Raw genomic sequence first — 24,602 nt, forward strand, 5'->3', positions numbered from 1 at the left:
CATAAAATTACTTTTGTTGCTACTTCATAACTGTGATTTTGCTACTGTTATGAATCGTAATGTAAATATCTGATATGCAGGGTGTATTTTCATTGTTACGAATTGAACATAATTAAAGCATAGTGATTAATCACAAAAACAAGATAGCAATGCTCGATGGAGAAGCTTCCTTGCTCAAAAATGTTGGGAGAGAGGGAAGGGGAAGGAAGGAAGATTGAAGGGGAAAGGAAGGAGATGGAGAAGGAAGGAGATTGAAGGGGAAAGGAAGGAAGGAAGGAAGGAGAAAGAGATTGAAGGGGAAGGGATGGAGATGGAAGGAAGGAAGGAAGATTGAAGGGGAAAGGAAGGAGATGGAGAAGGAAGGAGATTGAAGGGGAAAGGAAGGAAGGAAGGAAGATTGAACGGGAAAGGAAGGAGATGGAGAAGGAAGGAGATTGAAGGGGGGAGGCACTGCCAAGGATGCACAAGCAGCTCCGCACAATTGCCCAGGGAGGGGGGAGGCTCTGGCGGAGGGCCTGGTGGAGAGACAAGCAGCGGCACCTCCGCGGCCTTGGAAGTCGCGCGGAGGTGGCAGGGATGGCGGCCGCTGCTGCATCATCGGAGTGTCCGCCGCTCCCGCGCTGCCTGGCCTGGTCCTCCGTCCATCAATGGAGCCACAGTGGGGGCTGGTGCCGTGCAGCCCACCAGCCCCTCTGCCAGCCCAGCTGCTCCCCCCAGGTACCCCTCTTCCTCCCGGCGCCCGCCTGAGCCGCCTTGGGGGCAGCAGGAGGAAGAAGGAGAGAAGAAGGGCGAGAAAACGGCTGCTGCTGTCCCCGCCGCCCCCCACTGCCCGGCCTCGCCCTCCGCCCATTTGATAGAGCTGCGGTGGGGCCTGGTGCTGTGTGGCTCACCAGCCCCTCGTCTAGCCTGGCTGCTGCCCCCAGGCACCCCTCTTGCCCCGGAGCCTGCCCGAGCCGCCTTGGGGGCAGTAGGAGGATGAAGGGGAGGAGGAAGAGGTTGGCAAGGAAGCCGCTGCCAGCACTGGGCCCCAGGAAGCGTCTTTCCTCTCCTACCTTTGCTGAATCTCCTTCTTCCTTCCCAGCAGCCTGGACTCCAGCGCGCCTTCCTGGCCAGCGGATCCAATGGTCGGGCTGGCTGGGGATCGCAGGGGCTGGTCTCCCTGCTTGCGGGAGGACTGGTCCGCTCAGCGGAGCCTCCAGGGGGCCGCTCCCAACAGGGATCCCGGGGCTTCTCTGGGTGGCTCCAAGGCCACGAGGCCCTGGCCGCGCTTCTCCCAGGGGTGGGGCACCCGGGCACAGGACCAATCAGGAGCCCTGCAGTAGGTAAGTCCGCCTGAGAGAGAGAGAAGGGAAGTGAAAGTGCCTCTCTGTCTCTCTCTGTCTGCAAATGGCGGAGGAGGCCATGCAGAGACGGATACGGAGCGGTGTCTCAGTAATATGTGTTTTCCGATGGTCTTAGGCGACCCCTGTGAAACAGTCGTTCGACCGCCAAAAGGGTCGCGACCCACAGGTTGAGAACCGCTGCTCTAGAGTGAACTGTGCAGGAATATACATCCCCAATGATAATAGCAAGCTGCAGAAACTCCTTTATTACCACATAATAAAAATTCATGAAGGTGCAGATTGGCCATTGAATTGCAAAACATAGTATGTGGTGATTTACAGTAGGGGAAAAATTATTTGATCCCCTGCTGATTTTGTATGTTTGCCCACTGACAAAGAAATGATCGATCTATAATTTTAATGGTAGGTTTATTTTAACAATGAGAGGCAAAATAACAACAAAAAAATCCAGAAAAACGCATGTCAAAAAAGTTATAAATTGACTTGCATTTTAATGAGTGAAATAAGTATTTGATCCCCTATCAATCAGCAAGATTTCTGGCTCCTAGGTGTCTTTTATACAGGTAAGGAGCTGAGATTAGGAGCACTCTCTTAAAGGGATAAAAGACAAGTGTATAAAAGACAAGTGTCCACAGAAGCAATCAATCAGATTCCAAATTCTCCATCATGGCCAAGACCAGAGAGCTGTCCAAGGATGTCAGGGACAAGATTGTAGAACTACACAAGGTTGGAATGGGCTACAAGACTATCGCCAAGCAGCTTGGGGAGAAGGTGACAACAGTTGGTGTGATTATTTGCAAAAGGAAGAGACACAAAATAACGGTCAATCTCCCTCGGTCTGGGGCTCCATGCAAGATCTCACCTCATGGAGTTTCAGTGATCATGAAAACAATGAGGAATCAGCCCAGAACTACACGGGAGGAGCTTGTCAATGATCTCAAAGCAGCTGGGACCATAGTCACCAAGAAAACAATTGGTAACACACTACGCCATGAATGACTGAAATCCTGCAGTGCCCGCAAGGTTCTCCTGCTCAAGAAAGCACATGTACAGGCCCTTCTGAAGTTTGCCAATGAACATTGGAGAACTGGTTGAAAGTGTTGTGGTCAAATGAGACCAAAATCGAGATCTTTGGCATCAACTCAATTCACCGTGTTTGGAGGAGGAGAAATGCTGCCGATGGCCCTAAGAACATCATCCCCATTGTCAAATGTGGAGGTGGAAACATTATGCTTTGGGGGGGGGGTGTTTTCTGCTAAGGGGACAGGACAACTTCACCGCATCAAAGGGACAATGGACAGGGCCATGTACCATCAAATCTTGGGTGAGAACCTCCTTCCCTCAGCCAGGGCATTGAAAATGGGTCATGGATGGGTATTCCAGCATGGCAATGATTTAAAACACACAGCCAAGGAAACAAAGGAGTAGCTCAAGAAGAAGCACATTAAGGTCCTGGAGTGGCCTAGCCAGTCTCCAGACCTTAATTCCCTAGAAAATCTGTGGAGGGAGTTGAAGATTCGAGCTGCCAGACCTCGGCCTGAAAACCTTAATGACCTGGAGAACATCTGCAAAGAGGAGTGGGACAAAATCCCTCCTGAGATGTGTGCAAAGCTGGTGGCCAACTACAGGAAATGTCTGACCTCTGTGATTGCCAACAAGGGTTTTGCCACCAAGTACTAAGTCATGTTTTGCAAAGGGGTCAGATATTTATTTCACTCATTAAAATGCAGATCAATTTATAACTTTTTGAAATGTGTTTTTATGCATTTTCTGTTGTTATTCTATCTTTCACTGTTAAAATAAACCTACCATTAAAATTATAGATAGATCATTTCTTTGTCAGTGGGCAAACAGCAGGGGATCAAATAATTCCCCCCCCCCCCCACTGTAGCACTGTATCTTTTTTGGAGCTGTGAACTTAAGAGGATTGACATGTTTCTTGAATGATACAAAGAGGCACTTACAAAATCAAAGGATTTTTATATGCAGAATTTAAGTAATTATTGTAAATCTGGCTCTGACTATTTGAATTCATCATTAATTTGAAGTCTTGATGTTGTAATCAAATTATTTCTCATCATTACTAATTTGTATGAAAACTTACTTTTATTTGCTTTTTACATTATTTGAAAATGTTTGTTTTATGCTTACAAAAATAAATACCCTCAAGAGAAACGGTAATTATATTATAGTATAGAAAGCAGATGTTTTAACAGCCAATCTTATTTCCAAATAATTACACAATGTATCTCAAATGCAAATAGACATGAATTAATTCTGTGTCTATAAATTAAGAAGAATAGTGTGGCTTGTATGTGTTTCCTGCTTGCTGTCCCCAAAATAGAATTTGATTCACATGAATTTCATTGTAACTGATTTAATAATCTAGTAGTAGTTCCTCAAATGTTCTATTATCTGGTTTTTTTTAAAGCTTCTTTGCATTATTTATATAGCATGTTAAAATACTTTTCTAAGACGTATCGATAAACTCTCTAGAATTCTTAGTTCTGCTTGGAATAAGTAATATAATATCAGGTGACTTTAATTACAGTCTTGTTGGTTCAGGGTATTAGCTTATTTGTGTGGAATTTGATAAATATGAGAAACAGAATCTGTTTATATTATCCTTTCTATACCCCGGCAAAACTGACCAAAAACCTTACCCCAAGTTTCGGTGCAGATCAGTAGAGTTAGAAAAGGGGAGGAAGTGGGTGGTAAACACCAACTGATGATGTTTAGTAAACCTAAGCAATATTGGTGGAGTCTTGATTTTGAAGCTTTTAATTTATGTATTACTGCAACTGAAAAATACAGCTATTGAGTGAAAGCCTTCAAAGTACAACATAAATCAACACCAACATCAACATACTTTGAGTTACAGCTGAGTTAGCATAACCATGCATTTAAAACATAGATTTTCTTTAGTCATTATAGAACATGAAGCATGTATTCGGAAGAACAGATTTTGTAGAGGTGATGATTATCCACTTTGCAGGTCAATTCCTGACAACTCATTTAACAGAAAAAATTATCTACCCTTTCTCTGTTGTTTTTTCTGCAGGCCACAGTGCATCACACTTTATGTTTTGCATTGTGGTATATTTTAATTTAAATATGTGGTTTTGTTGATGTGACTGTTACTTTAGATTATACATAAGACAGAAAATATAGTATTGTGGACTCAGGTAGTCCTTGACTTAAAACCACAATGGAACCTGGAATTTTGATCACAAGTTGTTCCAGACATAAGTCGAGGCACCATGTGATAATCTTCCTTAACTTTTTATTCTGAACAATAACCTAGTACTGCAAAGTAGCAGTGTTCTCAGCAAACCAGTATGATGACAATACATGCACAATGATGTCATCATATAAATGCTACCTACCTGCTTTGGAGAGAGAGTGTGGAGGATTGTTCTGAATTACAGAAAATCAATGTATACATTTTACATTTGGTTTGAATGATGCAAGCTTAGGTTATTAGTTTTTAGCAAGAAAGCTTTCATAGAATATTCTGATTCTGAAATTGACCACTTTATGAATTCTCTATATTCTGGAAGTGATCTGAATTTGAAATAGGCTGTTTAGGCACTAGGATGATCCATTGTATGGTTGGAATGGTAGCTTGGGGTCAAGAACACTTCCAGAATACTTGTTAGGTCCAGAGTTAGAATATTAAACCACAAAATGTTTGGTACATCCCTAATTTCCTGTATGGTAAATCGGATGATGATTGCTGAGGGTTTTTAATGTCTTACAATATTGTCCTAAAAATAGAAAATTCTACAAGGGAAATGGTATGACTTTGATTGTGAAGCCTAAACAGTTGCCTCTTTTTAGTTTCCTCCAACTCCGTGAACAAAATTGCTGATATAAATAGCAAGTGATGCATACACAAACTTTCACAGTTTGCTTTAACAACTAGGACATAATATTACGGTACTTTAACAATATATCTTGTAAAATGCAGAAGTCACCTTCCTCCCTCTCAGCTGTACTTCGGATAATAGGGAGAAAACCTGGACAAAAATATTAATTCACTTGAAATTCCTGAGAGCCACCGCACATTTTGTTGGGCTAGAAAGAGCTATATGAATGTGAGATGTTTTCCTATTTATATGAGAAGCGATAGTGAGATTGAAATTAATAGTGAAACTTTAGTTAAACTATAAATGGATGAGAAAGTAGATTTATGAATCTGGATACTGGTATATCTGGGATCTATATGGAGACCTTAAAACTATGATAGCTCAAGCTCTTAAATTTTATAAAGATTTGGAAATACTGAACTTATTTTTATATCACATGGAATCAGAATTAAGGCCTTAGAAGAAAAGGAAAAAATATCATAAATACATTACTTTCATTAAGTATCACATACTTAAAATACATAGACAACTTATCTGAAATAACTTTTAAAAATTAATTTGCTTTTGGACATGCAGACCAGTTGATCTCTTTGTTAATTTTACATACAAGAATGTAGTTAGGAGGTCTTCTCGTTGGTAGCTGATTCTAGCTGTGGAAATGAAATAAGTAGGAAGTAAAATAATGATTTAACCAGTTCTTCCTTTGCAAGTGCTAAATTTAAAGAGGAAAATGATTTGGTATGTCTGTTGACAGGAAACAAGAAACTTAATTATTTTTACATCCAGCAACCTACTGTCATTCTTTTGGGAGAAAATAATTTAAAATGTACCCATTCTGTCATGTGGAGTTCTTACAACCTTTGCATTTATCTGATTTGTAACAAACTTATCTCCCCCCCCCTTATTTCAACAGTTGTTGCTCCTGTATGAATACAGAAGTTTCTTTTTCTACATTTTTATATCTAGGGTCAGAGATGTGAGGAGTTTTAAGCCAGAGCCTATCGTAGATTTATAATAAAGGGCTTTTTTGCCCATTTTTAATATTAGTATAGTAACATTTGTATTTTTGTTATTATATTTTTGAATTATATTTAATTTCTTTTAGTTTAGATCTGCAATCATTATTTAAATGCTTCCTCTTTATGTATCTACTATTTTTTAAGCTTCCACAGAACAAGATGTCTGCCATGTTGGGAAATGGATCTTGAGAAATATTTTACCTACATGAAGGCATGGACCTAAAGTAATCAACTAGAATATAATTGGGCTCAGATTAAAAAAGGGAGTGGGTGGGGAAATTGGTAAAGCAGGAAATTTTTACAGCGAGATACTATGTTGCAGAAAATATTCTACCAAGTGAACTACTTTTCTTGAGGCCTAGAAATTGGATTGGACAAACCTGTATTACTATATGGGTAGTTATTATGCTTAATAGCAATTCCAAAAGTGATGTACAATAAAAGCTTTGTGACAGTGAATGATGCTTTATTTTCTTATTAGAAAAGATCTATTAATAACACTATTGTTCTGATTGACTTTTATGGCTTCAAGAATAACTTCTTGAAATATTACAAAGATGGTTTCCTAAACCTTATTACATTCTGTCAACTCATCGTGATTTTAATTTAATTCAGAATTCTCAGTTACGCCAGAAATTCTACAAATGATCCTGTTACCTATTCCCACAGTTTGAAAGTATTCCAAGAATGCACACTTGTTTGGTGTATTTGAAAACTAAAAATTAAATGCACATGAAAACATTTTAACTAGATTTTTTTTAAAAAAATTATCCTGCTCTGAGTGATTCATTTTTATATAGCACTTAATAGGATTCATTTCAGTTGCAGGCCATGTTTCAGTGACTCATTTTGAAATATTAAAAAAATGATAAATCAACCAATTTCAGATCTGTCTGAATATTTCTGTTATAGATTTTTTTTTCTTGGAACATAAAATAAATGAAAATGGTTTCTTTTTGCTACAAAGATGTTAGCCCTTTGAGACACTTTTATATAAATAAAAAAAGAGCATAAAAGAGCAAAAAGAGACTTAGACATTTGTAATAGGCAGCTGGAAAATATGGTTGAAGACTCACATGTTGTTTATGCTAGAAACCCCACAGATAAATCATATCAAATATTTATACTGTCTAAATTGGCTACTACTTTGAGAACAATTTTTTGATATGCATTAATTAGAATTTTTAGGAATTGGGTGAGAAAACAGGAAAGCTTTTTTGGTTCCTTTGAATCATCTGTAATAGATGATTTCAATATCATGGTTATTTGTGCAGTGCTGATTATAGATTATTGGCACTGTAATATTTAGGTAACCTAGACCATTAAATAGGAAAAAAGAAGGTATTATATCAGTATTAATTATGATTTAAAATGTGAGTGTTAATAAAAGGATAATTTAGCTTTTACATCCAAAGCTGAATATAACAATAAAAAGTAGCTGCACATTACATTAAAATATTTGTTATACAGTAAAGGTTTCTGTCTTAAGCTGATTACTTAATATTAAGGTCTCCACTGTAATATTATTTACTGTTGATTCATGTTGAGGAAAAAAAGTCAAATAGCCACAACTACTAAAAAGAAAAAGAAAAAACAAGGATATTTGGTTTCTGACTTCCCCCTTTTTTGTACTTCTGCTAATTTACAATATTCATAAACATTTAGGTTCACAGAGAAGCCAAACTGTAAATGTTTATATTTGCCATGCTGCATGATATCTTGTAATTATTCTTGCTTACGTTTAATTAAAGTTTTTGTGTGAATATATATTGTTAATTTTGCCATTACTGCATATTTTCCAAATTTACTGTAAGTTCCCAATTAAATATTGTTGGGATTATATCTTCTTCCACTGTGGGGCAAAATTTATTCTTCCTGCCATAAGCATGTATTTCAGTAAATTATGGTATTTCTTGTTGGTATCAAGACAGTGTTGACTGCTGGTGACTGCCTGAATTAGTCTTTACAGTTTTCCTGGCAAGAATTTCAGAATTGTTTTGCCATTGTGTTTTTTCTAGGACTTAGAGGGAGTAACTAGCCCAAAATGACTCAGCTGGCTTTGTGCTTAAAATGGTACTAGAAGAGTGATCCCCAATTGTTCCAGCTTTGTGCCCAGCGGGGGGGCAGAGGGAATAGTTACACGCAAATAAACAGCTCCATTTGCGTGAGTGGTGGGCATATGCGCCCGCACAAATGGAACTTCACGCATGTGCACCAGCCCACCACTCACATGGAGCTGCACATGTACATGTGCTCACCGACCACTACCGCAGTCCAGTTCTGGGGGTTGGGGACCCCTGGATTAGAACTCACTGTCTCCCAGTTTCTAGTTGCTTGCCTATATCAAACTGCCTGTCATACTGACTGCAATACAATTATCCATAATTACATTAATCAAGAATATCTCACATCCTTGTCTTATTCCCTTCTCAATATTGAAATCATTTGCTAAATATTCTACTTATTTTCATATATATCTTACTTTTAAATACACTGCTTTTACCACATAAAGCAGCCATCCTTCAATATCATATTTAAGCAAAACATTCCATAATTCAAACTTTCAACTTCATCATATGCCTTATTCAAATCATCAGAGATACATAAAATTTCTCGTATTCAATGTATCCTGTATGAGAGTACACTTCTGTGGCTCCCAGATATTTTGTTGCAGACAAGAAAATGTTGGTTTATAGCAGGGGTGTCAAACTGCCGGCCCACGGGCCAGATGCATCATAGCAAAACCACACCCACCCCACCCTGCCGGCGCAGTAGAAAAAAAGTCACGATAGGTCGCAACACATCATGTGACGTTGCAAGTTTGACACCCTTGGTTTATAAAGTAGTCTGTAAGACTGTACATCTAAGCTTGCACAAAATAGTAAACTTTGTTGGGTAAAACTGGGCTTTGATTATGATTATTGCATATTAGCCAAAGTATGCCAATAGTAATATTATTAATTTACTTATTTAAATGTATTATAGCCACTCACTCCTATAGATTCTCTACCTCTTACAAGTACACACTAATAAAAACAGTTAAAAGTATATAACCCCACAAGCAGCCCAGACTGAAACAATCAAATCATAACAAATAAAACCAAAATTCATGAACCTCACAAACACAGAGATCTAAGACCAAAACCAGTTCTGAAATATTTTTCAGAAACATAAAGTGCTTTCTGTATCTCCATTGGGAGGGGGGAGGGATTGGTATTCCAGAGCAGGGCTTTTCAATCTTTTCACAGATTGTACCACTTTTAGGACATGACAATATTCGAGTACCACCAGTGCTTAGCGAGGTGTCAAAAACTTGATGACTAAAAAGGGGGGGGGGATTTTGGGTTGAGGATCAATGTTAATGCTTCCTTCTACTGCAACAGAGGAAGTTGGAAATCAATACCTTTTCTTTTTCCCTTCTCCCCTCACTTTTTCCCCTTTTTCCTCCCCACTGGGTCTTACTATTTGCTTTTGTATTTTTGTATTTTATTCTATAATCTAATAAAATGTTACAAACTGTAAAAAGGGGGGGGCAGAAAGTACTGGTTATAATTTCTTTGGTGGCGGTTCCTTTGTTAAATCACTTTCGTTTTACACTGACAAATGTATGAATTTCTCAATATTTATTAATATGCACCACAACCTTGATGGTCAGGTGGCTGGCCAGCCCTTCTTCCTTTTTCCCTCTCTTCATCCTTCGCTCGCAAAAGCCTCTCGTGTTCTCACTCTTTGCTCGCAAAAGCCCCCTCTCTTACACACTCAAACTCCCCAAAAGCCTTTCCTCTCTGCCTCTCTCACACACACCTCCCCAAAAGCCTTTCCTGTCTCTCTCACCACTTCTCTGACAAAAGCCTTTTCTCTTCTGACTCTTTCTCTGAAGTCTTTTTTCCCCCTCTTCCTCTCCTGCTAAAACTAACCCTTTTATATCTTCTCCTGTCTCTGCCCTCCTCCTCTTTTCTCTTCCGGGTGTGCCAGAAGTGTTGATCCTGTGGCCTTTGTCTTGACCCAGCAGCCCTGCAGCTCCCTAGGACTGTCTCTCAGGGCAAGTCCTGTGGTGCGCTGTTTTAGTTTGTTCCCTCCCCCCACTACACTTGTCTAGGCTGGGCAGAATCATGTACCACCTGCCAGGTGCCAACGTACCACCGGTGGTACGCGTACCACCAGCTGAAAAGCCCTGTTCTAGAGGATGGGAGGCACAATAGAAAAGGCAAGTTTCTTCAGTTCCACAAGATGATAACATTTAATAGAAGAGACCTGGAGTGTTTGCTATTTATTTATTATTTTTATTTTTATTTTTTTTTATGCTGCCCATGTCCTGTATAAAATGATTCTGTTCCCATTCTGCTATCACATATTGGGCAGGTAGAAACAATTAAATTGGGTAGACCCTCAAATGAATTCACCAATGAATGCACCATCCCAGCTTTGCCAAAGGTCATTGACAAGCATGACTAGCACTGTCTCCATAGAGTACCCCAGTCTAAAACGCAACTGAAACGTGTTCAGGTAATCCATTTCATCCAAGATCCTCTGTAATTGTTGCTCAACCACTTTCTCTACAACCTTTACCGTGAAGGGGAATTTGGAGCCTGGAAAATAATTGTCTAGAATAGTGCAATGGCCAGTGATGGCCTCCTCAGAAGGGGGCATGCTATTGCCTCCTTCACAGACAGCAGAACCACTCCCTCCAAGAAGCAGAAATCACTGCACCATCCTATCCCTTCATTATGCCCAGGTCACCTTCATAACTGGGGAGAGTTCAGGATCTAACAAATGTGTCTGAACTAGCATCAGAAAGTCCTTCAGTTAAAGACTGAGTATTATTTTCTCTGATTGGTAAGAAGTATACTCTACTTACATGTTATCATTGTCTAACATCCATCAGCAATGTAGATTATCTGGTTTTTTTTTTACTGCAGCTGATGTCTATATAATAAAGGGTACTGATCTGTTAGTTAATGAAAACTAAAACTTACTTCCTTTGTTGGGCCAAATTTCAGCGTATATGAGTTCTTAAATTATTTATGAGAGAGGTGCAATTTTATAAATAGGTTTAACTTATTTTCTATGTTGAAAAATTGCTGAGTCAAGATGACCTGTTAAAATTGGATATGTTTGCTTACCTTGAGAAAGAAAAGGGCTCTGAATAATGTGTATTATGTTGTGCTTTAAATACATATACATTTTCTTAAAGTACTTGAACTCTTACTCTGCTTATTTTTTTGTAGTAATATCACTCTTAGGTTTATTAATCAGTCACACCTTTAAAACTTGATATATGATGAGACTCCATAGCATCAGTATTTGTGTTTTCTCTTACATTTTCTAAACTATAGGCGGGACACAGCGACTACCTCGTACCATTGGTGTGTCTCTGGCAAAAGAATTAATATTTTCTGCTCGTGTACTTGACGGTGAAGAAGCAAAATCAGTAGGTTTGATCAGTCATGTGGTTGAACAGAATGAAGCAGGGGATGCTGCCTACCGAAGAGCTTTAGCCCTGGCAACAGAATTTTTACCTCAGGTACAGTCTCAATGGATGATATTCTTCATTCTGCCATTTTGTTGCAATAGATGACAGTTATTACCATAAAATATATTGAAAGCCCTTCATTACTTATAATTACTTATAATGCCAAATCTTCCTTCCTTGGTTGTCATTATAGGCATATTATTCATCTATCCATGATCGTGTTACAAATCTTAAAATATTGAATTAATGATAAATATTAGAGGGTTTTGTTATTATTTAAGCTTTAGTGCTTTAACTTTGCTTAGTATCCATCTTTTTCTTAGGCATCTTACTATGAAAATTTGTAAAATTCTTTTGTTTCTACATTTCCTAATTCAGTTTCCCAAATAAATTAAAATTTTGACTTTCTGTTAATCAGTAAAAAGTTGTGAAGTGGCACTTTATAGCCCAAATATTAAATACAGATTCCATTAACTTAATGGAAAGTGTATACTTATGAATGTATTTAAGTATGAGGCTTTATATATTACATAACATCCTCTATAATAATATAATATTTATTTATTTGATTACTATCTAGATATAGTGAAAAAATATTTTGATTTTTATTGATCTGAAATTAAAAAGAACTACTATGTCTAACTTTAACATTTTAAGAAACAATAGATAAAAGAATATTTTCTATTGTCAAGTATAGTAGACCTAGCATTGTCTTTGTTAAAGATCAGTATCTTCAAGCTCTCAAGCAGCTTTACAAAGTACATTTTAAAATTTCCTCAGGTGTTTATGTAGTATAAAATCTATTTTGTTACCTTCTGCAAGGGCCTTTATTATTCATCTGTTTATTAAATTTGTATGCCACCCATCTATCAAATCATAATACTTACCATCCCATTAATACTTTTCATATTAATATTAAAATAACATTAATGTTATTAAAGCATAACTCAATGAAAATCTGTATCAATTTTATTATAATTTCTTAAAAGTTACTAGAATGATTAGATAATCATTCTGCTTTCATGAAAGCTGTGATTTATAGGTTTTTGTGTGCAATTTTTAATGCTCGAGTTTTAGTGCTGTTTCTTTAATATGGGGAAGGAGATAGGTACTGTTACCATTTTGTGCATTTGAAACAACACACCTACCAACCAGTATATTCAATAGGTTTGTGAAGATGTAAACTTGGATCTTTCTCCTAACTTCTGTCGATTTGATATCTGTATGATTCAGTCCAGCAAATACTAATTCTAATTTCTTTTTAAATTGTTTCTGTATTTATCTCTTTATGGTTTTGTAAGCCAGCCCAAGTTACCTTATTGGTGAAAGGGACAGCATATAAATTTAATAAATAAATTCAGAAAGTATTTTTCAAAAATAATTTTTTAAATATCTTTCCTACGTAATAGTGTTTAATAATGCTATTGTACTGTTATATAATATTAAATAGAACCCTACGTTATATAGATTAAGAGTGGAACTCTCCCACTTTGGCTTATACCAGCCCCATAAAAAACAAGCAAACCAGCATAGTGCATTGCTTCCCACTTCCAGTTCATGCACAATGATATCATGGTTCATGGTACTGAAGGGTGCCAAGAAGAGCAAGAACAGATGCTTGTCCCTGCCCTACTTCACTAGAAATCATTCAAAAGCATGACTGTGTAGTCTCGGTCCATGTCAGGCCTAGATCCTGACTGAAAAGATCCAGATAATCTTCTTTATCAAGGGGCCTGCTGAACCTGCTGCACAACTACCTTCTCCATAATCTTCCCTAAAAAAGAGAGAATAAACACTGGACAAAAGCTGTCTAGTATGATAGGATCCCTTCAGGGTGAACTGATACCTCCCTAAGATGTGGAGGAATAACCCTCTTATGAAGAATTAAGCCTTCCATCCAGATCTTAATTCCTTCTGCTTTACAGCTTGATGGCATATAATCAACCAATCTTACAGCTTAGATTTGACAGTCCTTCCAAAACAAGATGGAAGTGACTCTGTTAGCTTCTCAGAAGCTTTCTATAGAGCTAAATGGAAACGCAGAAACAGTAATTGAATCCTGTGCAGTATTGGGGCCACCATATTTTTCACATTGTCTTGCATATGAAATAACAAAATTTGGCTCACTCTTCAGTAAAGTATATCTTGTAGCCATCCCTTCCTTCTCCCAATTGCTCAGCATTTCCTTTCTTTTTCATAACCCACAAGTGAAGTATTTCATGAAAGCCCTAGAACAGTGATGGTGAACTTTTTAGACACTGAGTGCCCAAAAACTGCCCCTGCCTCCCCGCCTGCCCCACTCTGCGTCCTACCCGCTTTGCCCCCGCTCCTCCGCAAGGCCACCCACTGCCTCCATGGTCCACCGCAGTAGATCTCCCAGGTGGCCCAGCAGTGCCATGGCAGCCACACTCTCCGCCCATGCCCTGCAGCATCATCTGCACGTGACGGGACGCGAGGGCAGAGTCTTGTCCCTACAGCCTGGCTGCCATGTCCTTGGCTGCGCTGCTCTACACGGACTGCGCTCAGGGATGACTCTCCTCCAGGGGGGCTGCTGGTGAGGAGGGGGCCACGGGGGGAGGTGGGGCTGGGGTGATGGCGTGCATGCCACAGAGAGGGCTCTGAATGCCGTCTCTGGCACACATGCCATAGGTTCGCCACCACTGTTCTTAGAGAAAGAACTGACTCAAAACTACCAAGCCAGTTTATGTGCCTATAGAAGCACTATGACTCATAATCTGATTTTTAATCCAGCACTTCTATCATTAGTTCCAGATTGCTGATACAGAAGAAGTGTTAGATTCAATATTGTGTTTACTGAAGTCAGCTTGTCAAAATGAAGTTACAGATTTATGTCTTAATTCTTTCCCTCAAAAGCTGTTATGGTCTTCATGCATTTCCTTCCCTCTAAATCTAACAATTAATACAATTGACTTCTGACAAAAGGAAATGTTGATATTTGAATCCTTTTTAAAATCACAAACCTTATTTTCTGTGTTGAAACTTACATTTCTTTTTAATTTTAGGGACCCATAGCAATGAGAGTTGCAAAATTGGCCATAAATCAAGGAATGGAAGTAAGAAAATCTATTTGTGCATACTATTTAATCTTTTTCTTTTAAGGGGCAAAATAGATGTAGAAATTGTATACTTGATATATATGGATCAAAATCTGTAAAATAGTAGTTGGATGTATTGTCTCAAGCACAGTTTGGAAAGTTTGGAAAGCTGAATCCTATCCATACTTTTTTGTTGACTACTACACTTCTAGTCTCATAGCCTCACAGAATCGGGAAAGTTTGAATGTTACCCTCCTATTGCACATAGAATAATACGAATTATGCAGATTCCTCTCACAACTTAGTCCTCAGTTTGAAAAGACTAAACCTACAAATCAGCTTATTTATTCCTTAACTTTAGAAAGTGTGCTAAACTATGATTTCTTTGTTCATTTTCAAATTATTATTTTCAGCACAACATATTTTTATCGGATTTGCAAATTTCTATTTTAATAAAGACAATATATTTCTTTTCTATCCTCACCAGGTTTCTGAAAATACGTATTCTAGCACAATTATAATGCAGAGTAGTACATTTAGACCTCTTAAATATATCCTTTAACCTATTTTTACAAAGCATAACCATAAGCTATCTTCTTTAAAATAATTTTATTAAAAGTTTTAAAATCAAGAGTAAAAATTAATACAAACTAAGAGGAAGAAAACATAATAAAGAAAATGTAAAAGAGAAAGCTAAAGTGCAAGAAGAAAAAGGCAGAAAAATTGAAAAGGAAGAAAAAAATATAAATATCTCCTTTATAGCAGTTATAAACACAATTATAGACTTATCTCTTTCTCTAAAGTTACATTGTGACTCTATTTTTTAAAAAATCCTGATTGTTACAACCAAAGATCCTAAATTCATTTTTTCTGCTTCATGTAAAAAGTTTAAAAGGGATACCAAAAGCTATCTTCTGATGTATTTTGTGATACGGTTTTTTGAAGTATGATATTGATCTATGTATTGCTTTATAGAGGTATATATATTTTTATAGGTAGTTTTGTATCCCGGAGTTCTTAAGGAATATGAGAAACATATAAGCGCACAGTAAATGTACTCATCAAAAGTATTTGTGAATTTTTGTTGAAATAGTTTCTCAAATGGAAATCCGAAATGGTGCTTTCAATGCCCTTAACTGTAAATGGAGAATATATCCTGTTACATGCATTTAGTTGTTTTAGAATTTGGCTAAGATTGAATTGCGGTTAAAATGTGGGAAAATGTTAGGGATCACTTGATTTCTCATATTTTTCTTATATTTCATTTCACCATGCCCACGTATCCCTTGTGGCTTTGTACACATAAATGTTTTATATGGTTCTTCATTTTAGTTTATTTTTTTAAAATATTATATCAGTGACTTTACTATTATTCATATAAAGTAGTCATAAAATGGAATGCAGTGTGCATCATGTAGCAGTTAGAATATAAATTCTTGGAATAGTATGTTGACATCCTGTTAAAAGTAGTTCAAAGACATTAGCTGGATTTGTGTGTAATTGGGACACATTTTCAGTATAACAAAACTCTAAATAAAATTTCAGTGGCCTATCATTATAATACAATTAGATTAGGGCTACAAAACCCTTTTTAAGTACAACATCTTTATACTTTAATGGTGGGGAAGCAGTGACTGTCCATTAATTCCAGCAAACACAACCAAGGATGAAAGCTATTGGAATCTGTCATAGATTCTGTACATCCTTATGAAATTTGAACCTGAGATTCAACTATTATTATTAGATTCAACTATTATTATTATTAATAAGAACTCATTTTTGAACTGGTATGCAGAATATTTTCTATACTGTTTTAAATTTATTCCACTTTTGTTGTTATTTAGGTAGATCTACTAACAGGTTTAGCAATTGAAGAAGCATGTTATGCTCAGGTATGAAATTAAAATTATCCATCCTTGGTGCCTTCCAAAATGCCTCCCCTCAAAAATTATTTTCCATGTTTAAATATTGGTAATATGCAGATCATAATGTCATCACTCAATATCAAACTAAAATAGTTGATAGTTCAGTTTTAATGATGGAGAATTACGAATATCTGCTTTACACCTCATGTACCTCACTTTTTGGATCAGAACTTTACTCATTTACTGTTCAGTTGTATATGTGCCTGCTTAGAAATAGGACTTAATTCCAGATTAATATGTACACATTTACAATGTTAGAGTGCTCATGTTGAAATGATCATCTATTCTCATGAATCAGCAGTGTTCTTAAAAATTAGCCCTTGGCCTACCTCTGTGGGTGATGCCAGCATTATTTAGAAATGCAGACTTCATAATACAAACACCTGTCTGTTATCTTCTCAGTTATCCAGGTTTTGGTTGTCCCAAAGGTGCTTTTTCAAAAGGCAATTGGACTTTGTTTTTCCTTGAAGATGTTTAACTTCTCATTCAAGAAGCTTCTTCAGTTCTGCTTCTTCAGTGAACTGAAGCAGTTCTTGGATGAGAAACAAAACTTCTTCAAGGAAAAACAAAGTCCAGGTGCCTTTTGAAAAAGCTTATTTGAGACAAACACCTCTCTTTTACCTTGTACTACTTACAAACCCTCTGAGTTACAGGTCAATTCATAAGAGTCTTCCTCATCACTATATTATTTTCCTATATTTCAATATGTTCACTATATTGAAATTTATCAAACGAACAATGATGTAATCTGAATAATAACTTGAAATAGATCAGCAGCACTGTCGGTACCAAGGCAGTTCTTATACCCTAAAAATGTCTGGGAGGTTTTGAAGACTTAACAGGAGGTGGGCTTTTTCTTTATTCTTGAGTGTACCATACTAATTCTGTCTTCCATGAATTGTGATTGGTTTATTTGATTAAGACAACTAAAACTGGAAAGAGTCATCCAATGCTGTCCAGTTCTTGCAGGAGTATTTAATTTTCCTGCAAGATCAGTTTTAAGAAGCCATACTTCACAATTTACATCCTTGTCACAAAATTAATAATTATATATGTAGATTATTACTGGAGAAAACCTTGGTTCAGAAAGAACAAATTTGAGATACTACTCTCAGTTTTATCCCATTCCTGATAACCAGCAAAGCTTTGATTATAGAAGAGCATGATTGATTTACAACAGCTGCAAGCATTTTGTAACCATGGCTCAGCTTACACTTTTTCTTAACTTTCTGCTCACCCATATCTTTGGGTGATGTTTCCATGTAAATGTAACTAACTAACAAGAACTGAAAAATATTTTCTTCTTTGTAGACTATCCCAACAAAAGACAGAATTGAAGGTCTTCTTGCTTTTAAAGAGAAAAGACCTCCTCGCTACAAAGGAGAATAAGGAAAAACTTCTTTTAAAATGCAAATGAAATAAAAGACTCCTGGAAGGACTTTTAGCTTACTCTTTGCCTCAGAATGTGGACTAATGCAACCATGGAAATAAACGTAAATACCCATAGGTTGATATTTATAATGTACATGTACTGAAGGCTTTTCTGTGAAATTGCAAGGTCATTGAATTCTACAGCACTTTATTCCAAGTCTTTGAATTGTATAGCTTATCAATTAAATATATACATTCCTAAAGAGACTAAACAATGTAAGTGTTTTGCTGTTGGAACAAAATAATTCTGCACACCAGATACTGTAGATTATATTGAATAAATTTATCAGTAGATCAGCAAATGCATTTTTATTCCATCTGAATGTGTAAATTTATGGCGTTTTCCAAATCGATGAAAGAACCACTGGGAGTATATTTATATACTTTTAAAACAACTGTACAGCTTGTATAATTGTAAAGAGTTATTAAGCATATTAATTGTGCTATGCTTCCATCATATGATTTTAACAATAAAACAGAGACTGAACTTAGATTTTTTTTTTGGTTGGGATTATTTGTATGAAGCACGAAGATTACGAGTTTAGCTTTTTTGTGTATAATGGCACATGAGTTTATTATTGTGTGCATACAGGTAGTTGTTGACTTACAACAGTTCATTTAGTGACCATTCACAGTTACAATGGCACTGAAAAAGTGACTTACGACTGTTTTTCACATTTATGACCACTGCAGTATCCCCACAGTCATATGATTAAAATTTCGATACTTGACAACTGGTTCATACTTATAATGGTTACTGTGTCCCAGAATCATGTGATCACCTTTCTCAGCCTTCCAACAAACAAAAGTCTATGGGGAAGCCAGATTTACTTAACAACTGTGGCAATAAAACTCATAATTCACTTAACAAATGCCTCACTTAGCAACATAAATTTTGGGCTCAGTTGTGGTTGTAAGTCGAAGACTAACCTGTAGGTGTGTACTCATACATGCATACACACAATCACACATACACACCCAGCAATGACAGGCATTCTAACTAAATCCAAGAATGAATGTAAAATAGAATTAAAACAATAAATGCATGGTTGAAAATATATTAATAAAGCAAACTTAACAGTGAATCAGATAGCGTTACCCTACATGCTAGTCAAAACAAAGAACCTTTTAACTTATAAATCTGTACATTTTAAGTGTGTATAGGAGTCTTAATAATTCATTTAAAAATAATAGGAGACTTTACCACCTTATGTTACACCTTATGTATGTTGCTCATATAATTTTCTGCCGTTGTGTTGCCTACTAAACATAGCTCTTCATTAGAAGGCAGATAAACTGAAATTGCTATAAAGAAAGTGACACTGCCAGCCATGGGTTCCACACTCCTGATGGCTCCTGAAAAGGAGTCACTAGCGCTGCAACATCCGTCTGCTTGGAATTCTTGCAGCTTTAGAAGCAGCTGTCTTCTGTTAAGGAGGTAAGAAGCAGCACTGATTTTTGTTTTACAGGTCATCCTCAATTTACAACAGTTCATTTAGGCACCGTTTGAAGTTACAACAGCATTGAAAAAAGTGACATTACCGTTTTTCCCACTTAGGACTGTTGCAGCATCCCCATGGTCATATGATCAAAATTCAGACACTTGGCAATTGACTCATATTTATGATGTTCGCAGTGTCCTGGTGACATGTGATCACCTTTTGCGACTTTCTGTCAAGTAAAGACAAAGGGAAGCCAGATTCACTTAATAACAGTGTTACTTAACAATTGCAGTGATTCACTTAAAAACTGTGACAAAAAAGATTATACAAAACTCACTTAACAACTGTGTTGCTTAGAAATTTTGGGCTCCACCTGTGGTTGTAAACTGAGGGCTACCTGTAGTATAATTTACAGTTTAGGGATGTGTACAAGGTTTATTTAAGGTAACTCCTTGTTCTTTTTTAAAAAATCGAAAAGAACGATGGGAGAAAAATGCAATTAACTAAAATACATGTTGCACTTCAGAAAGCTTACCCTTTGTAGACAGCTAAAATTAATAAAAGATCATATGACTATGGCCAATCTTTTCTTTCTTCAAGGTGATAAAGGGGCTTATAAGGATTCTTACTCTCCCAACATCATTCATGCATAGTATTACCATTCTCTCTGTGCAATCCCCTTCCATCTTAAACAGTAGAACCAACATGTGACCTGGATTCATTTTCAGCTTTTTGATATCATTTGCAGCTTCCAAGCATGACACATATATAGATGATGCCCAATTTTTTTATTTTGTTTTTGTTCCAAAGCTCTTTGGCTGTTAATCTACCCTATCCTTTGTAGGGAAACTTATTCTATCCACTAAATGCAGTGTATGCCAAGTTTTTTTTTTTTTTACATATTCTATTACCTAACATTGTCTGTTATCATGGACAAATTATATGTAATTTTGTATGTTGCATGTCAGTAATAAATATAAGAATGGATCATAATGAAATAAATATTAAAGTTAACATTCCACTTTTTGATAAAAATACTTCAGTGGACTTATCACTATGCTAGTTGACTTACCATTTTATCTATAACAAGTATAACTTAAGAAAGAAAGAAAAAGTCTCCAAAAATATTAAAATTCTGTTTTCATTGTGTAAAATGAAATGCTTAATAAAGTCATGCATCCAATTAAATATTGTATACTGAAGTGTACAGACATCACTCAGACTAAATACATCTAATGTATAAAAATAACAAATTATAATAATTGCATGAGGAATATCATTCATCAGAATCACTTATAAAGGAATACAAAAATATCTCTACTAAACTGAAATATTTAGTCATATTTTGATGTCGTGTGTTTTAAAAATTATCCTGATTTAAGAACATTATTTATACAGATCTCATTTTTTTCCTTCGCAAGAAGAAGTATTATGTTGCTATTTATTTGCAGGCCCTTTATCTGGTTACTTCTGTGCATAAAATATGGTATCTAAGTTGTAATGAATTCCAGAAAAAAGATTATTCAGAAATACCGCAGCATGTCCACATTAGGCAATAATTTCTCCTATGTTTCTCCCTCATTTCTCTTTAATTTATGTTGGTTAATCATTTGCCAGAAAGAAGGGGAATAAATTGTCCATTGCCTTAACACTTGTTAAGCTGAAAATTCAGTACATAATCCTTTTGTGCTGATTCTGTTTGTGCCCACCATGTTAACCTCGAAGCAGAGTAATTTCTCAATCTTCTTAAGCTTTTTTGGAGAAAAGAATCAGCTGGGAGGAAAAAAAATGTTATTCTTAGATCCTGTACAAGTAAAGCGATTTATACTCATTCAAAAAAAAAAAAAAAATCCAAACTCTTATCTCTTGCAAAGTGAATATCCAATTAATATATTATTTATAATACATTTATAATGCATACTCTTTTAATTTAATTATCTCAAGTGGAACCAAAGCATGGATTATTTACCGGTAATTTTTCTATTACAGTGTGATGTATAAAATATAATCTTTAGAGAACCTGTAGCTTTCTATGAAGCATAAGGGCTTGTCAATATGTAATCACTAAGTGAGTTACACATTTGGATTTATTGCTTGCCATAATTGCCAAGAAAAAATGCGATGGCTTCTTAAGCCATTTCGCTATTTACTTGTTTTTGTTATAGATCATTGGAAGATCAAATTAGAAATGAAATTCACTATGAGAAAACTGGATTTATAGTGAGACATCATAGGAGTATTTGGTAATATTGGAAAATAAGAATCCTTGATCTTTTATGGGATTTCCCGCTCATATTTTAATTTATTTCCTGTTTACAGAATTTGTGATGAGCAAAAATATGTAAATATATTGTTTGCCCATCAAATTACAGAAAAAAATTGCAAAGGAAATGGATCATGTTCTATAGCAATCCAAACAAAATCATTATTTCACTGTACATTTTTGCCTATAGTTTTAAAAATGAAAATAAAAACTGAAAGTATTCTAATGGGGAAAAAATCAAATAAATCAAAGAGAAAATGAAGTTGAAGAAAGAGAAAAAGTTAGAAGAAAAATAGAAAATAAGCATTCAAAGTAACTTCAACGCTTCTTTCCAGTTAAAAGTATGATTATAAATTTGCCTTCTTATTCTAAACAACATGGTTCTCTTTCTATAATTTATCCAGTCTAATTATCAAAGAAGTCAATTTGGCCATCTCAGCAAGTTCTATCATTTTCAACAACCATTCCTTTATTGTGGATAATGCTAAATCTTTCTTTCTTTGTATATACAATAATCTCATTGCTATTGCCATATACAACAACAAAGTTCCATGGCTTTTTTCAAACTGACCCTCAATTCCAATACAAAAATCTCTCATTTGTTTATTTTAACTGTTACTTTAAAATCCTTTGAATCAATGTATCTATTTGAACTTTTTTAGCTTTTTTACGTGTCTACCAAGTATGATAAAATGTCCCTTATTGTTCACAAGGACTCAGGAGGATTCTTGTTATTATAATGATTCTAGGAAGAAGACTCCAAATTTTGCAATGTTGATATTCAGTTAAGTACCAGATGTTTTTCAGTTACTTATGAAAATGCTTATTTTGGGGAATTGTATTTACATAATTCATTTAAGGCATTTGGATTATATTGGTATTTCCATTTACTAACTGTAGCTATTCAAACTATTTTCCCAGCTGGTTGAAAAGGGAAAGAAGATTGAAATAGCAAACATGTCATAAGTTGGGTGGAAGCCTGGAAGAAAGAGAAACATTCAGCAGTAATACTTTATATCACTATGTGAAATACTCCTGAAAACTCAATTGTTCTAGGGATCAAAAGGAAATTACATAACTTCCTTTCTCTGTGTCTTCATCAACATTTCATCAACATATATATTCCTTTAGTTCAAGCATTTCTGTCAAAATCATTAAATTTTAAGTCTAGACAGAGGGGGGTTGGTATCAGCTTATAATTCCCATTGATGAAAAACAACTTGCTTTACATTTCTTTTAAAAAATGAAGGGAAATTTGTAGAAATGCTTGTGGATGAAGTTGTTGCTTTTAATGGATTCTGATGAGCAATGGACAAGAAGTCATGTCTAAAAGGTACAATTCCAACTCTCTATCCCATTAAGTGGAGGTGGGGTGATAGACAAGCTTTGCAGTGATGTTGTGCCAGCACTAGGTGGATAATTGTGGATAATAAAAGCAAATTAAAGCAAAATGTGGGGAGGACAATCTGCCATGCATCTTATTTGATTTTTTTCCTCATCCCTTCTTTTTCTCTTATTAAAAAAAAATCTTCAGATGGGGGGGGGAGATTTTTTCCACCTTGAAGTTACTTGCCAGTAGGTAATGGATATTTTTAGAGGGTGGCATCATGAGAGAAAGGCTAAGCTTTATTTTTCTATTGTCTATCTAAAAGCAACAATGAGAAATGGCAAGCTGGATTTGAAAACACCTTATCAATTTGACTGTATCCAAGTTCAAGAAATTGGCAGTTCCCAAACTGCCCTCTGCTTTGTGTTACTGCTGTATATGTTCCAAGCAAACACAGAGAGAAAGAGACACACACACACGAACGACAGTGTTGTACATGTAGGAAAGAAAAAGGAGTATATCAGATTCTGATTAGAACATAGTCATTTGCTGTTTTCTTACATGTTTTTATCGTTATTTTGATATTCCATTTTTCTTTGTATTATATGTCCCAGGTTATCCATCCTTTGCACAGTTCTGAATGAATTCCTCCTCCTGTATATCCTACATATATCATTACTTAACAAGTTTTTAGGAAGGCAGTTGAGCTAAGAACACGAACAAATTGCAAGGGAGATACACCAATTGCTGACTCATTGTATTATCACATACTGCATGTATTTTATCACTGTATTACCTTCCATCTACTTTATCCTGGAACCAGATTATATATTTTATTTTTCTTTTGTCAATGACACAAGCTTAATCAATAAACTATTCTAAACATTTTAATTCTAATTCATTATTTATCAGTTTATCGCTCATATTTCTTTTTCAGGAATTTTGCAATTCAACTATACTTTCTATTAACTCCAGCCAGCCTCTGGCAGAAAGAAACCTGGTTGATTTTGCCTGCATTAATCGCAAGTTCACAAATTACAAAATGGTTATGTGTAGAGAAAACTATTGATGCACTCTGAAAATTAAGCTTTATTTTGATAAGAGAAAATACAAATTTGGATCATCAATTTTTTCAGCTAATTACAAATTTCAGTTGGAACGGTCTAAAAATTTGGGGAAAGTCCAGAGGATGGGTGGGAGTCCTATTATTCCATTCACACAATGGGAATAATATGAGTAATAAAGTTTGGCTTCGTGCAGAATAGGCAGATTTAAAACTTACGAGATCTACATTATTTTGCTAGAACAGTGTCTACCCACCTGCAAAGCAGTATATTGAGAACAGATTATATATTCAGAACAGTGAACATCTCCTCAGCCAACAATTTGTTTTCAATTCTACAAGTAAACTAGCCTCAAAATTTTGTCAGACCAGTGCACTCTTATTTATTTAG

The 24,602-nt window shown here is 36.0% G+C and overlaps 1 protein-coding gene across 1 annotated transcript in view; it reads left to right on the forward strand.

Annotated features, from left to right (window-relative positions):
- Positions 1-18,609, forward strand: part of LOC120317423 (methylglutaconyl-CoA hydratase, mitochondrial-like) — a 32,748-nt gene extending 14,139 nt beyond the window's left edge. The window contains exons 7-10 of the mRNA XM_039364053.1: positions 11,568-11,755; positions 14,728-14,778; positions 16,605-16,652; positions 17,997-18,609. Of these exons, the coding sequence (XP_039219987.1) occupies positions 11,568-11,755; positions 14,728-14,778; positions 16,605-16,652; positions 17,997-18,074 (365 nt within the window). The 3' untranslated portion in view covers positions 18,075-18,609. The remainder of the gene's footprint in view (positions 1-11,567; positions 11,756-14,727; positions 14,779-16,604; positions 16,653-17,996) is intronic.
- Positions 18,610-24,602: the final 5,993 nt, after the last annotated feature.

This window comes from Crotalus tigris, unplaced genomic scaffold, assembly GCF_016545835.1.
Source record: "Crotalus tigris isolate CLP2741 ecotype Arizona unplaced genomic scaffold, ASM1654583v1 scf7180000019646.118900, whole genome shotgun sequence".
Classification (NCBI taxonomy): Eukaryota; Metazoa; Chordata; class Lepidosauria; order Squamata; family Viperidae; genus Crotalus; species Crotalus tigris.